The sequence below is a fragment of the Pogonomyrmex barbatus genome, unplaced genomic scaffold (genome assembly GCF_055798465.1).
Source record: "Pogonomyrmex barbatus isolate J1 unplaced genomic scaffold, ASM5579846v1 scaffold11, whole genome shotgun sequence".
NCBI lineage: Eukaryota > Metazoa > Arthropoda > Insecta > Hymenoptera > Formicidae > Pogonomyrmex > Pogonomyrmex barbatus.
In genome coordinates this window covers 5,990,028-6,004,550 of record NW_028297107.1, presented here as the reverse complement: position 1 = coordinate 6,004,550, position 14,523 = coordinate 5,990,028, and the positions used below count along the sequence as shown (strand labels likewise).

Here is a 14,523-nt window from a genome sequence, read left to right as displayed (position 1 = left end):
AACGATGGCCTGCATAGCGCAGTGATAGCGCGCCTGCCTCAGACATCTGAGGATACCTAGGTTCGAATCTCACCGCGGTCAACATCTTTTTCGTCAAATTCAGCACATCGTGGACAATGCTCCTTACCAATGCCACAGAATCATTACTGAATGCTCACTGATCTGCTTTCTCTGCTGAACGCAGCCTATATTGCAGAATCATGTGACTTTTGTACTTGAATCGGACCACAATTTCTGCCACGTGTCACCAAAAGGACGATGCTTAGACTGGACTTTTCATCCTGACGCTCGACGCTCATTTTTAGCGTCAAACTAGATCACGTGATCAAAAATGACCATTCAGAGTTTACTATTCTGTTTAATTTTGATCATGTGATCTAATTTGACGCTAAAAATGAGCATCAAGCATCAGCATGAAAAATCAGCCTTAGGGATAGCGTCCTATTGTTCACGTTGCCGACTGGCCAATTTAAAATAAAATTTTTTGATTGGATAATCCAGTGGAAAATCTCTAGGCATCAGTAACTGTAAGTGACTGTGTCCAATTGCAACGTGTCAAACGGGGCGCTCCCGAACGGCGTTCATTTGTATTTCAGTGATGATGAAGCAATTATCACGAACAGTCATGATTTATAAATATCTAGACGCGGCGTGAATACTTGAAAAGTATCACGTAGTAACAGGAATGAGTTTATGATGCTCAGGATACCTTCGAAGCAAGCTTATCTTATCTTTTTCAATCTGGACTGAGATAAAACCCTTGTCAAAACTCCGTCTTTCTTCTGTCGTCTTTTCTCGTTCCTACTTAACGGGTAAGTGAACTGTCGAAAATTTTTCAAAATCGCTCGATATTACATTTTTTATATGCAAATACGGTAGTGATTCGTAATTTTTGAAGCGTTTGTAATTTATATTTTATAAGAGATGTCCGAATGTCGAAATGTTTATTTATATATTCCAAGTTACATCTTATTCCATATTATTATATTCCATATTATACTACTCTATTACTTCACACTATTTGTTTATCGACGTTGACGTCCGTAGCCTTTTGCCAGACGAATACCGTCGTGAAGTTGGTTGCAGATACACACACATAAAAAGAGAGGCACATATACGCGCACATACATGGCTTTCATCGAGTGTGTGTTTGTACTTGCGACCAACTTCTCAGGGAAGTCGCGTCTTTCGTCTGGCATCTTCGTTCAAGGTAAACGTATCCTAGCGATATGTCGAAGTTGCGGATTTCAAACGCATTCAAGTCAATCATTATCGCGAATCGCAGGAAGTTGCATTCCACTTTGCCGTGCGCCGCGAAGATCGCTCGCGCAGCGATTACACACACAAAGATCGAGGACCCGACCGGCAAATTGTATTCGTGGTGGTGCGTTAGGTTTGAATATGTCAAGTACCCACGAGACCTCCAGCTCATTGGATCGTGAAATAAGTGATATCTCGCGAATAATATATTCGAAAGACATTTCTCGACTTTTGACGGTACAAATAAAAATAAAGCTTTAATTGTCTCACTTGTATTTTTTGCTTATTGAACATTCCGATCTCAAGGGAGTTAATATTTGTCAATAATACGACAGAGATTTTTTTTTTATATACAAGATAAAATTGGATTGTTGTATTTATTTTTTTAAAATATATTTGTTGGTTTAAGGAATAGTATAGGCTATTCGAATAATGTAGACAGATAATTTCAAGCCTACAATTTATTTCTTTCAGTGCGAAACAGCTGTATTCCACGATGAGTGTAGATCTTACTTTGTATACGTTACCCAACAACCAACCTGTTGTTGCATTAGAATGTGAAACTGCATTCAATTCTTTGACACAGAGGGAAAAATTATATGCTCATTATCTGAGCCAAGCTGCATGGAATGGAGGTTTAATAGTATTAATCCAGACATCACCTGAATCTCCACTGATATTTGCACTGTTGCATAAAATTTATCTTGCGGAATCTATCGATGAATTGAAGGCTGCTGCAATAAGCGTTGGCATTACTGATGAGGAATTTACGGTAAGGAGAGTCTTTTCTTTTACATATATCTTTTCTTTTATTTCTTATTTTTATAAATTGTTAAATAAGCATTCATAGCAAGACACATTTTGATTTCTAGGCTTTTCTAGTTTATAGCTGTGGGATATATGCAAATATAGGAAATTACAAGGCCCTGGGTGATACTAAAATCATCCCTAATTTTCCAAAAACGGCGTTTGAAACAATAGTGAAAGCTTCAAAGGCTTACAAGAACAATCCTGAAGAGATACAAGATATATGGAATAACATATCAACTGCTCTATATTCCTTAGATGGCAAAGTGAAATCATTAGGATTAGGTGATAAAGGTATTACAACTTATTTCTCCATAAACTGCACTAAAGAAGATGCGGATAGAGTCAACGCGTTTATGCAACATAAAGGATTGGAATCCTATAACGCAAGATGCTTTAAAACAGTAGTACATGATCCTGTGACTAATGGTAATATCGATGTGTATGAAATTAAATTGGCATCTGTGGAGACGTCAGATGATCCTAAAATAACACTGCCCGAAGAAACATATGAGAATGCTAAATTTAAAATTACAAGAGGAGATTATAGTAAACTCATGGTACCTGTTGTGGAAAATCTCAGGAGAGCTAAAGAATATGCATCTAACCAGGTCGAGAAAGATATGTTGGATAAGTACATCGATCATTTCAGAACGGGCTCTTTGGATGATCATAAGGATGGTTCTCGTCTTTGGATTCAAGATAAGGGACCGTCTATCGAGACTTATATTGGCTTCATCGAGACGTACAGGGACCCGGCTGGTCAACGAGGGGAATTTGAAGGCTTTGTGGCAATGGTAAACAGAGAGATGTCTGAGAAATTCACTACGCTGGTCAATAGAGCGGAGGAATTTATTCCAAAGTTACCATGGAACAAAGACTTCGAGAAGGATACGTTCTTGAGACCAGACTTCACCTCTTTGGATGTTCTTATGTTCGCGGGCTCCATTATTCCGTCGGGTATAAATATTCCGAATTACGACGAGATTAGGCAAAACGAAGGCTTTAAAAATGTATCATTAGGGAATGTTATACCGGCGCACATGAAGGATACTCGCGCGATTCCATTCTTATCCAATGCCGATCAGGAATTGCTGCAGAAATATAGGATAGCTAGCTTCGAAGTGCAAGTTGGTCTACATGAGCTTCTCGGCCACGGTACCGGTAAATTATTCAGACAGACGGGACCGGACACTTACAATTTCGATCGCGAGAACGTAAGGAATCCGCTTACCGGCGATAAAATAGATAAATTCTTTTTGAAAGGAGAAACTTATGATTCTAAATTCGGTTCCCTGGGCTCCACGTACGAGGAATGCAGGGCAGAAGCAGTCGGTATTTACTTGAGCTTGGACAAAGAAGTGATGAGCATATTCGGTCATGAGGGTCAGGTAGCGGAGGATATAATCTATGTGAATTGGTTGTCTCTATTATGGAGTGGTTGCGCAAAGGCCTTTGAGATGTATCAACCAGACACACAAACATGGTCTCAAGCTCATTCTCAAGCGCGTTACGTTTTGCTTAGAGTGTGCCTGGAAGCGGGCCAGGACTTTGTCAATGTCGTCGAAACTGAGGAAGGAAAGAACCTTCTTTTGACCGTTGATCGAAGCAAAATTTTCACAGTTGGCAAGAAAGCCATCGGAGATTTTCTCCTGAAACTGCAAGTTTACAAGAGTATGGGAGACGTTGAGTCGGCTAAAGAAATGTACAACAGGTACAGCGAGGTACCTGAAAGCGGTCCATATCCATGGGCTCGCTGGAGAGATATAATCCTGTCTCGTAAGGAACCAAGGAAGATATTCGTTCAATCAAATACATTTATTAATGGTTTGTACTGATTAAAATTTTTAAATTTTCTTTATATATATATATTTATGATGTTCTTTAGATATTTGTGTTGTCTTATGTATGTTTATAGTGGTATTTTCTTAAATTTAATTTTTTTCCATCTGCTTTTCAGGCTCTGATTCTAATAATGTGACACTGAAGAATTACGAATCGTCGTTCGCGGGACTTATTCAATCGTGGATAGAGAGATTCCCAAGTTCCAATATATCTCAAACGCTGATAGAGCTTTGGAATAAAGATAAACAACATTTCGTGCCGGCGAATAATTAATCGGAGCACTTGGAGCACTTACTGTCTAATGGCTGAAATCTAGCTATTCGCGAATCTAAAACGATCGTTATGGAATTTATTACTTTTCTATACTTTTTTGAATACGAGAGTAACGAAGATCGTCTAGATTTAAGATTGAATGTATATATGATACATAATTTTTCATTTTTTGAAACTGTATTCGCCAGTGGCTGTAGATTGTAATATATCGCGATCTTTATATTCCGATCTAGCATTTGTCGCTAAATTATTCGTCTAAATTATTCTTCATTCGGACAGCTAATTTAACGCCAAGTGTGTGAGTTACGAATATGAGAAGATGCATTTGAAGTTAGAAATATCCCAAAGTTATGGGCTTGTGTATGGAATACAAGAGCAACTGTATGTTATATAAGAGCATGTAGTTATTCTATAAAGGCAATTTACATTTGTAAACTAATTGCATTTTTTATTACTTTTTTTTATAATATACAAGAATTCTTTTTTATAATATACAAGAATTTTATAATATACAAGAATGTATCATATTCTGCAATCAATACACGACGTTGTCAAATTAATCTAATCAAATTGATCTAGAGTAAATTCCCGAAATTATTCAAGAAAGTTCTATTAACATTTTTTCATATATATAAAATCTATTTGTTTTGTATTCTTTCACTCTTTATATGTAGCATCGTACTTTTGTACTTGAGAACGAATCCAGAATCTAATCAAAGAACTGTGAACTGTGAAAAGTAAAAATTCGATCGCAAAAAGCTTTGCGATTAAATTTTTAGACTTTTGATTTTTTTTCCTCTCATGTCATACGCTTTATCTCGAATGTAAAAAAAAAAAAAAAAAAAAATTTAATAAAAAAAGGACAAACTTCTACAAAGAGCAATCTTATATTCGTTCTGTACGCGCATGCGGATTTCCCAACACTAATGTCGGTGTCTGTACATCTATAGTTCGACTGAGTTTTGGCGGCAAGACGCTTGTGAAAGCGAGTACGACACGCGTGCAAGATGGAAATCGTGGAAAGAAGGGAATCTTTACGGGGACTGTTTCAGGATTTGGGCTGTAAAGTCGAGAGTGATGCCGTCCTCGATAAATGTAAGCATTCCGTTGAGATCTTACACAATTTTTAGTAGTATCGAGAATTTTCTTGGAATTGTGCTTTGCCTCGATTTCTTACACGGAACATGAAATTTGTTATAAATCAAATTCCGATTGCATTAGAAATACAATTATCGTAGCATTGGTTCAAGAGAATGCGTTTTTTTTTTACAAAATAAAATTTTAATACGCATAATGCAAATATTTCAGTCGATTTCACTCTTTGTATAACCTTACTTTTAAGATGTAGAATCTCAGTTTTTTGTATCGTAAATAATAAAGATTGGGAAAGATCTTGGAAAGATTTAAAAAATAAATTTTAGTTTTATCAATTACAGCAAATTTAATCACAATCGAATTTATTATTTTATTTTGTTACTTGTAATTCTGCAAAGAGAAACAGAAATTATGAAAGAGAATTGTGATTTGATTCTATTGATATGAAAGTTGAATATCAGGATTCTTTTAAGTTCATATTTTATCTGAATTCTGAATATATTGAAAATTCTATTCTTTAATATTAATTTAATTGAGAAGTAAACAATATTCATGTCTGAATTGGTTTTCTTATTGAGTTTACTTGTGTGATAGGTTTTGAATTTTGTGAGTCTTACAATGTGGATGTGGAGAAGCTCACAGAATTATGGCTTACTTTTTGTGTCAATAACAACACTGATATCGATCCCACCATTAACACTCTGATCAAGATGGAACATGCAGTATTAAAGGATTATAAGTTGCATGATTCAACTGTAGAAAATAATATAAATCAAGAACAAAGCACAGCAGAAAAACACTTTATCTCAAAAGAAGTTGCGTATCCTTTGATGTTTCATGAAATCTTTATTTGAATTTTTCGGCATATAAACAAACAGAATTTAATAGTTATAATTATTAATAACTTACGACGATTAGTATATGTAATAACACCTTACATATTAATATATAGCGAAAATGATGATGTACTTAGTATGTATGGCTGTGCTGAAAGCGGACCGTCGAAGGTGAGTTTTTCACACAATTTTCTATATTAATTTAATTATATACAAAGAATAATATATATATTTTCACTTAAAACATATGCTGCGATTGATACTAAATCGTTAGACTGTAAGCTACAATTAGAGATAATAGATACAATATATAGTCAATTTGTGCTTACATACACATGTAAGTTAAAAATTTTTATTTGAAACAAAATAACGGCTTGTATTGACAAAGTATTAAAAAAAAAAGCAAAACAGATCAAAAGATGAAAGTAAATGGGATTATTTGTTATTTTTTGGTCTGTTTTTATTTTTCGTTTTTATTTAAATCAAAATTGAAAGAAAATATTTGCTAAGATTATTATATATAATTTAAAGAAATAAATACCAATTGTTTTTGTCTATAACATAATATAAAGACTAAAATTATTTGGTAGAATTTTGTGCCGAACTATTTTTGTGAATTTTATAGATATTTTATTTAATACAACATATTTTATTTAGTTACTATTAGTTAGGTGTTTTTTAATCTTGAAAATGTAACATTAGAGAAAACTTGACTGCTAAATTCACATTATTAAATTGATTATTAATTTAATATCATTATATTTATTATTATTATAATGATATTGAAAGTATATATTTTTAGCAAGTATTTCTTTGTCTATAACATATATGAGTGAGGGATCGAGACAATGTTGTTAGATTGTTCTAGTGTTTGAAATATTCAAAAAAAGAATGTTCGAGAATGGACCTTAAGAAGAGAAGAGAAATAAAATTTTATCACGCAGTTTAATATTTATCAAAGCAAGCCAAATATTGTCGGAACAATTTTCTTTCTTTCCGAGATATACTTATTTTTAGGAAAAACTTTCTACTATTATTTCTATTTCTATTCTTTTCAAGATCAGTAAGAATGGCTTTGTTCACGAGCATTTCAAATGTACCTGAATGCTTTATGCCATTCTCCTATACTACCAACATTGTTTTCATCTCTACATTGTTCATGGATCTCCGATTAGTGTGTAAAGCGTGTCGTATTTGTAAATGTACATTTTCTTTCATTATTGCGCTGCAATCTTTTTCGTTGGATAAAGAAGCAAGAATTTTTGAAACTCGTCTCCTATTTCTCGGGAATATTGAAAAGGAAGAAGAGAAGGAGAAAAAGGAGGAGGAGGAGGAGGAGAAAGAGAAGGAAGAAACAGCATCATTACAGGATCTCGCGTGAAGGCACCGTAATTCCCGCCACAAAAATTGGCCAGGTAGAAATCCCTCCCCTCCTCCCATGCCGGTCCGTTCTCTCTTCGCGAAGGGATACTTGGTGAGGGGAGGGGGGCAAGAGAGCCGTTTCCATTGGCGGAACGAGGACGAGGAGTGCGCTATTCGCGGGGAAAGGGAGAGGAGGAGGAATTCTTCCTCCCTCCCCTGTCCCCTTTGGCCGAACAGATCTCTTTCGAAGGGCACGATTTCAGTTTTCAAGGACTCCGGTGCGTCGTTGTCGGTTCGTTGCTCGTGTTCTCGGCATTTATGCACGCCTCGTCGGCGCGGATAGGTAATAGTTTTGTGCGATTCTTTCGCCCGCGACTCGCTTCACGCTCAACCGCTCGCCGAGCTAAGGTATGCATCTAGCGATCGCGTTACGTCCGGTATCGCCGCTCGCGTATCGCGCGCAGCTCGGTATCTCTCGATGGCGTCCGCAACGCGACGCCGCGCCGCCATCGGCGTCTGACAGGCGTGTGTCTTCGCGAGTGAGATAACACCTCGGGCCGCATTTTCGCACGGCGATCGGTTCGCGCGGGAAAATTATTGACGGCGTCCGCACGTCGATCGTGGATGTCGTTTTCGAGAAATTGCTCGTTATGGCCAACGACAATGACGACGACAATGACAACGGCGGCGGTGATTACGATTACGTGATGGTGTGCGAGAAGAGCGGCAACATCGGCGGCCATGATGGATCGACTTTGCTCGAGCGAAGCTCACAAGTGTGACGAGGAAATCCCGAACGGATCGCGCGACAATATGTTCGAGATTTTTCCGCATCCGATGGAAGAATTCGACGGAAGCAGCGAGAGGAAGGTCGATCTCGCTCGATCGGTTTTTCGTGTCGCGATCGATGCGCGCGTGCGCGCGCGCGCGTAGCAGGCGCGCGTGCGCACGCGCCTCGTGGGAAAGAGACAACGCGCCGCGCGGACGCGAGTGCGACGACCGTTGACTTCAGCGAATCCTGTTGATTCGCGCCGTTCGCCGCTGCAACCTGTTGCGCCGACAACCAACGATAACTTCACGGTAATCCGCAGGTACTCTGTTCCTCCCGGCTGCGTTATACTTTCTAAATTTACAAGTGAGATGGATATATAATTAGACGTTAGATGATCGGTGGGAAAAAAAGGAGAAGGATAAAGAGTACGAAAAGCTGTGTGAAAACACACAAGAAATAAATCTCACGGCTCTTTTACGTGGAAGATTCAAATTCCACCGCCATTAAAGATCGCGGATTAACATTTTTAATGTTTATCGCATCGAGGTAATTCTTCACGGTCTTCTTTACAGCTGAACTAATATAATTACTTCATATTTAAAATGGAAATATATATATTTGACGTTTGGTGAAAGCGAGAAAGAAATATTTTAGTCCTAAACGTAATTTGTTTCTTAACGACGCCAAAAATTGAATCGGGGAATGTGTTCGATGCGTTAAATTCCCGAAATTGCATAATTCTTGTGTACTCGTAGAATCCACAATTTTTTTATTATTTATATATATTCCTTGAAGTTGCTAATATATACATATTACTTTTCTGCTCTTCTCGCTTTTAAACTTTTAGAAATAAGGACTAAATTTATGGAGCGATAAATAGGGGGAAAAATTTCTCCGACCCTCTTTTTGGTCGCTTCAACATGGCGGTAAAGGGTCGAAATTTTCCAATGGAACCTTTCACTGACGGCGCGGAAACCCCGTCAGCTTCTGTCGGCTCTCGCCGTCAACTTTCTCTTCTTCGATCGTTCGCCGTGGAGAGTCGTCGAGAGACGCGTGTTCCCGCCGATAAGCAACGCGAATAACTCGTGCCCACCGATATCGCGTTTGACCGACGGATTTCTCTGCAAGCGCGCGCGCCCGTTGGTGTCTCTCCATCAATTAACTACAATTGAACAACAACTGTTCCAATCTCTTCCCTCGTCGCACGGCTTCGGCTCGTCGCGCGCTTCTTTCGTCTTTGGTCTTCGTGCGTGACTCAGACGAGGAACAAATCGATATTTGTACACGTTCGGAAGGACACTCGCCGATCGGGACACGGTCGGATGTGAGTTACGATTTATTTGAAAGGTAAATATCAAAGAGGACAATCGGATCAATATTACGGAAAATATCAGAGTGAGATGACTAGGAAGAGATACGGTTAGATGATCTTTTGTTTCGTAAGTAGCTCCCACGGATTGCTTGAATGTCCTTGTAGATGAATTGTTAAATCTCTTTGTGGTAAAATTTTCTTTTAATATCGGATGTTAATAGGTTTTAAACTGGTCACGCGATCTAAAACGAGAAGATTCGAGCACTCGATATAGTACGGATAAAATGTTTCTTTTCTCTTTAACGGGTATACGCTAAAATCTTTGTATATCTCTAATGTTCAAACAATTATATTATCGCGTTGAGGAAAAACTAGGAATGCCCGTGAAGGAATATATCTCGAAGTTTCTCGATCATTTCTACGTTGAATTTCAAATATCTGTTTACCACTGTTATTTTACATAATGCTTTGTTCGTCGATGTTACAACGAATCGAATTCGGATTGCCACTTCCTCCGATACCTGCCTTACTTCAAGTGGAAAGTACAACATAACGCATCCACAAAGAACAGACTATGCATCCGACGAGAGAAGAGAAGAGAGTACAAAAAAGAGGAAAGGATAGAGCGAGAGGGAACGTGTCACGTGCGAACGAACGTTACTCGCGCATGCGCACCAACCGAATCACTCCGATCTCCAGAGAGAGAGAGAGAGAGAGAGAGATCGGACGGCGTCGGACGCGGATGAGCGGGACTGTCTCTGAACTTGATTGAAACAATACATGCGTAATACATGAGAGGCGGACGTCAAGAGCCAGGTTAATCGCATTTAACCTCTATGCTGCTGTTCGCCGAATAACGGCGTCGCGCGTCGCCGTTTCCTTTCCCAAACGCGTTCGCGTGCACGCGTTGCATTTGCGAGAGATCGGCCGGTTTCTCTCTTTTCCTTCCGTCCCCTTTTTTTCGTAGAGGAAACGCAGAGAAGAGAGAGAGAGAGAGCTTACATTTGGAGATTATTTTCGGATTTGCCGAATGAGTGGCGGTCTAGTGCACGGTCGATAAAGTTGTGACTAGATCCACACTCATTAAGCACGTTCGAGCATCGCAGCCACATTCAGAGCGTTCATCGAAAACGGGGGAAGTTCTCCCTTCCCTTGATTCTTTTCGTCTTCTTCGCACCAAGAAAAATTGAAGATGGAGTAGCATTCTCAGGAACAGATCGATTTAGATTAATCGCGAGCGAGCGAACGAGCGAGAGAGATTCGATCGATGGGATTATCACTATTACAGCGACGGAATATTCGAAACGGAATGAATTATGCTCGAAGACGGAGAAAGAGGGTAATTCCATAGACGAGTGTGGATGTGGTGCACGTGCATTTAATTATTTCGTGACTAGATACATACTCGTCTACGGCAATCTGTCTTTGGTATTTGGAAATATTTCGAGTGTGCGCGTATATTGTTATCTGTGTACTATTAGCGATTTCGCAAAACGCTGTATCTCTGCTGTAAACTCATGATGGAAAGTCTCGTTCTTTTGTTACGCAGCTTATATGATATGTAATCATGTTACGTATATATATATATATATATATATACATACATAAATGATATGTAATATAGTTTGGTAAAAAAAAATAGATAAGTCAAAAACAAAGTTTCCTATTCCTACTGTAAAAATGATAACGTTAAAATATTGAGATCATAACTTGTAACATGTGATAAGATTTTATGAATAATTATTTTATGACCTGTAAATATTTGAAATACTTTATACATGTAAAATGTAACAGTGTGTCTACTATCTGGAAAAACTTGGAATTTTCAGGAAATTTTTTTTCAAGTTACTCTTTCTAATATTTTATCTTTATAATATAATTAGAAGTTTACTGAATTGTTAACAGTGAATTAATTTATTCTAAACATCAGAGTATAAGACTGATCTTACGACTAATTTCAATATTCAACATTAATAAGATAACAATTTTGATTAGGTTATAATTTTATTTAATAAGATAGATATTTATTTTAATAGTTTTATAAAAGATAAATGTTGATTATGCGTTATATAATTTTTTGTTTGTAGCTTTTGAAAATAAAGTTTGAAAATTTTATGCAATAAGCATATAAGATATTAATTTTTTTAGAATCCTTATATTTCTTTCAAAATTTTTCAAATTTAATTATTGAAATTCGAATAATCCCTAATTTTATTTTGTGATTTATAAATTTTTAAATGGAAAATATTCGGAACTTTGTCTGATATATATGTTTATAAAATACATTTAAGAAAACTTATACTTTATTACTAATACTTTTATTTTACTTGGAATCTTTGGAAAATTATCTTGAAAATCAGAAAATTCTCATGAAATTTTTTGGGGGTTAGGCACTTTATTGAGTAGGCGCTCTATATAATTTTATGTGATTTGTAAATATTTGAAGTATTAGATATACATACAAGTTAACTATAAAACAGCACCGTTACTATAAAATAGTACCGATTGGACTCGCACATTCAGAAAATGAGTAATGCGCCTGTTCCCCCTTTTTTTTTGTAGCGTATGCGAAAGAGTCCGGAAGTAGAAATCGACACGGATGCAAGGGTTAGTAAAACGAGAGTTGCGGAATCATTTTCATCAGCTACCGTCTCTGAAAATTCGTAAGCAGATCTTCCAAATGGATACTCAAGCGCGTAATTTAAAGTTTTCCAGTTTTAAGATTAAATTTTCTTATATATTAGACCATTTTTTTGTACTAATATAGAGAGATTAACATGTTTATAGAACATCAATCCGAATGCTATTTGAAACTTTTTTTAATATATCTTGAGAGAATTTGACAAACTAACAATTATAAAATCAATATATAAAATTACAACATTTGATACAGATAAAAGTATTTAAATTATACCATTATTTCATGTTTCGAACGTTTTTTGGTATACAAAGTAAACTCTGTCGTTTACAGAAGCACGCCGAGTCAGCGTAATATAACGGATAAGGTTTTACTTTCTACTGGCGAGGCTATCGTGTCTTGGAAGAGAACAGGCGATCACGATGTCGACGTTACAAAATCCGACGAACCGCATGTCCCCAGCGATGCGAAGTATATGTACGAAATCCTGTCGAAGCAAGGACACCTTATCACGTTTGTGTGCCAGAATTTGGGCAGCAGACTGGTCAAGGCATGGTCGGCAGCGACCGACAACTCTGCCCAGCCGCGTTACGTGAAAAATGTGCGAAGCGTGAGTCAGATAAACTTCCGGACGTTCGGCCGTATCAGAGTGAAGAAGGAATCCGCGAACACGGTGGTGTTGGAGGGTAGTACGAGGCGGAAGGGCGCCCCGGTGGCTGACACGGTTGAACTGGACTTCCGGAATCTGAAACAGTACTCGGTGTTCTCCGGTCAGATTGTGGCGGTCGAGGCCGTCAATCCGACACGCGACGTATTATACGTGGAGAAGATATTTGGAAAGTTATACGCGCCGCTCGCGTCGACGCCGAAAATCGAATCGAGAGTCAATATTTTCGTTGCGGCGGGTCCGTTTACCGCGTCTAATAATATGCACTACCAGCCGTTGTGGGATTTGATGGAGAAGGTCGCGTCGGATGAACCGCAGGTTCTCATATTAGTTGGACCGTTTTTAGAATATACACATCCTGAGATGCAAGACAACGTTGCGGATACTTTGTATCAGGAACAGTTTGAAAAGATTCTTGCGAGGATAATGGAGTCGACACGGTAATGTCACTCGAGTTTTTAAATTATAAATACTTGAAAACGAAAGATTCTTCTGTTTTTTTTTTTTCCATGATCATGATATAGATGAAAGAAAATAATTTCTATTTTTAAATAAAATAATATGTGATATTACAGGAAAAGCACTCAAGTCGTACTGGTAGCTTCCAATCGCGACGCACATCACGAACCTGTATTTCCAACTCCTCAATATGCAATTTTTAATCGGAAACTGTTACAAAATTATTCGAATTTAAAATTGATGCCAGATCCGTGTATCCTGAATGTCGCTGGTTTGAAGGTCGGCATCACATCAGTCGATGTTATTAAACATATCGGAAAAGAAGAGATATCGTAAGTATTTTTTTTACCAACGATCCAAAGTTCAAAGTTACATTTTTGATTTATATATAATATTCTAATTAGATATTTCATTTATAAAAATTTTATAGATCTTTTTTTTATTTATAAAAAATGAATAAATGTTTTCAGCAATGTGTCAGGTGATAGACTTAGTCGTCTGGCTGATCACGTGCTCGCTCAAACATGTTTTTATCCTGTGTACCCTCCGCCTGAGGACTTGAACGTAGACGTAGAGTTGTGGGAAAAGTATGCATTTTTTGATCAACAACCACATTTATTGATTTTACCGTCCGATATGCGATGTTATTATAAAGTAATCAACGAATGTATGATACTGAATCCGGAGCGTATGCATAAACACACTTATGCTAGGTTGAGTGTGAAACCAACTCTAGAAGATAAATGGAATTCTAATAATATCTCGTGCGAGATTGTCAAAGTTTGATAGCTTTTAAGTATATTCGAGAATAACTTCCTAGATTTTTGTAAGAAACAATTATATTTTTATAAGCACATAAAAATTAAAGTTTTTTTGTTTTAGATTAAAATCTTTCTATTTTTTAAACACGTATTAAATTATTTAATTTTTATTAATTGATAAAGATGATTCACGAATATTTATGTAATTTTAGTCAGTTTATAAACAAACGAGTAGATATTTGATATGGCTTGTTTTAAAATGGCCTGTATTTTTTAATTTTCCTGTTTTTGTTATTTTTATCCACTATTGATATTAAACAAAATATTTCAAATAAATACAAATTTAAAAGTCAAACTGAAAGAATTCAAAACGAATTTTTATTAAATAAAAGTCGACAGAGGAAAATGTAATAATATTTGTTGCATACATCAGACT

The 14,523-nt window shown here is 37.0% G+C and overlaps 2 protein-coding genes across 9 annotated transcripts; both read left to right on the top strand.

Moving 5' to 3' along the window:
- The first annotated feature begins 653 nt into the window (after positions 1-653).
- Positions 654-4,620, top strand: DppIII (dipeptidyl peptidase 3). 4 transcript variants are annotated; one of them, XM_011646627.3, is made up of 4 exons: positions 654-812; positions 1,735-2,032; positions 2,133-3,894; positions 4,028-4,620. In XM_011646627.3, the coding sequence occupies exons 2-4, from the start codon at positions 1,757-1,759 to the stop codon at positions 4,183-4,185; spliced, it is 2,196 nt and encodes a 731-aa protein (XP_011644929.2). In that variant the 5' UTR covers positions 654-812; positions 1,735-1,756; the 3' UTR covers positions 4,186-4,620. The 4 variants fall into 4 exon arrangements, with proteins under 4 accessions (XP_011644929.2, XP_088926986.1, XP_011644928.2 ...); XM_089070860.1 differs by lacking the exon at positions 654-812 and adding an exon at positions 1,082-1,210; XM_011646626.3 differs by lacking the exon at positions 654-812 and adding an exon at positions 1,217-1,384.
- Positions 4,621-5,056: 436 nt separating this feature from the next.
- Positions 5,057-14,232, top strand: DNApol-alpha73 (DNA polymerase alpha subunit B). 5 transcript variants are annotated; one of them, XM_011646630.2, is made up of 7 exons: positions 5,057-5,280; positions 5,875-6,100; positions 6,233-6,287; positions 12,125-12,225; positions 12,534-13,307; positions 13,443-13,658; positions 13,797-14,232. In XM_011646630.2, exons 1-7 carry the CDS (start codon positions 5,193-5,195, stop codon positions 14,110-14,112), a joined length of 1,776 nt encoding a protein of 591 aa, XP_011644932.2. In that variant the 5' UTR covers positions 5,057-5,192; the 3' UTR covers positions 14,113-14,232. The 5 variants fall into 5 exon arrangements, with proteins under 5 accessions (XP_011644932.2, XP_011644934.2, XP_088926989.1 ...); XM_011646632.2 differs by lacking the exons at positions 5,875-6,100; positions 6,233-6,287 and having other exon boundaries at positions 5,087-5,280; XM_089070863.1 differs by lacking the exons at positions 5,057-5,280; positions 5,875-6,100; positions 6,233-6,287 and adding an exon at positions 7,590-7,886.
- The last annotated feature ends 291 nt before the right edge of the window (positions 14,233-14,523 follow it).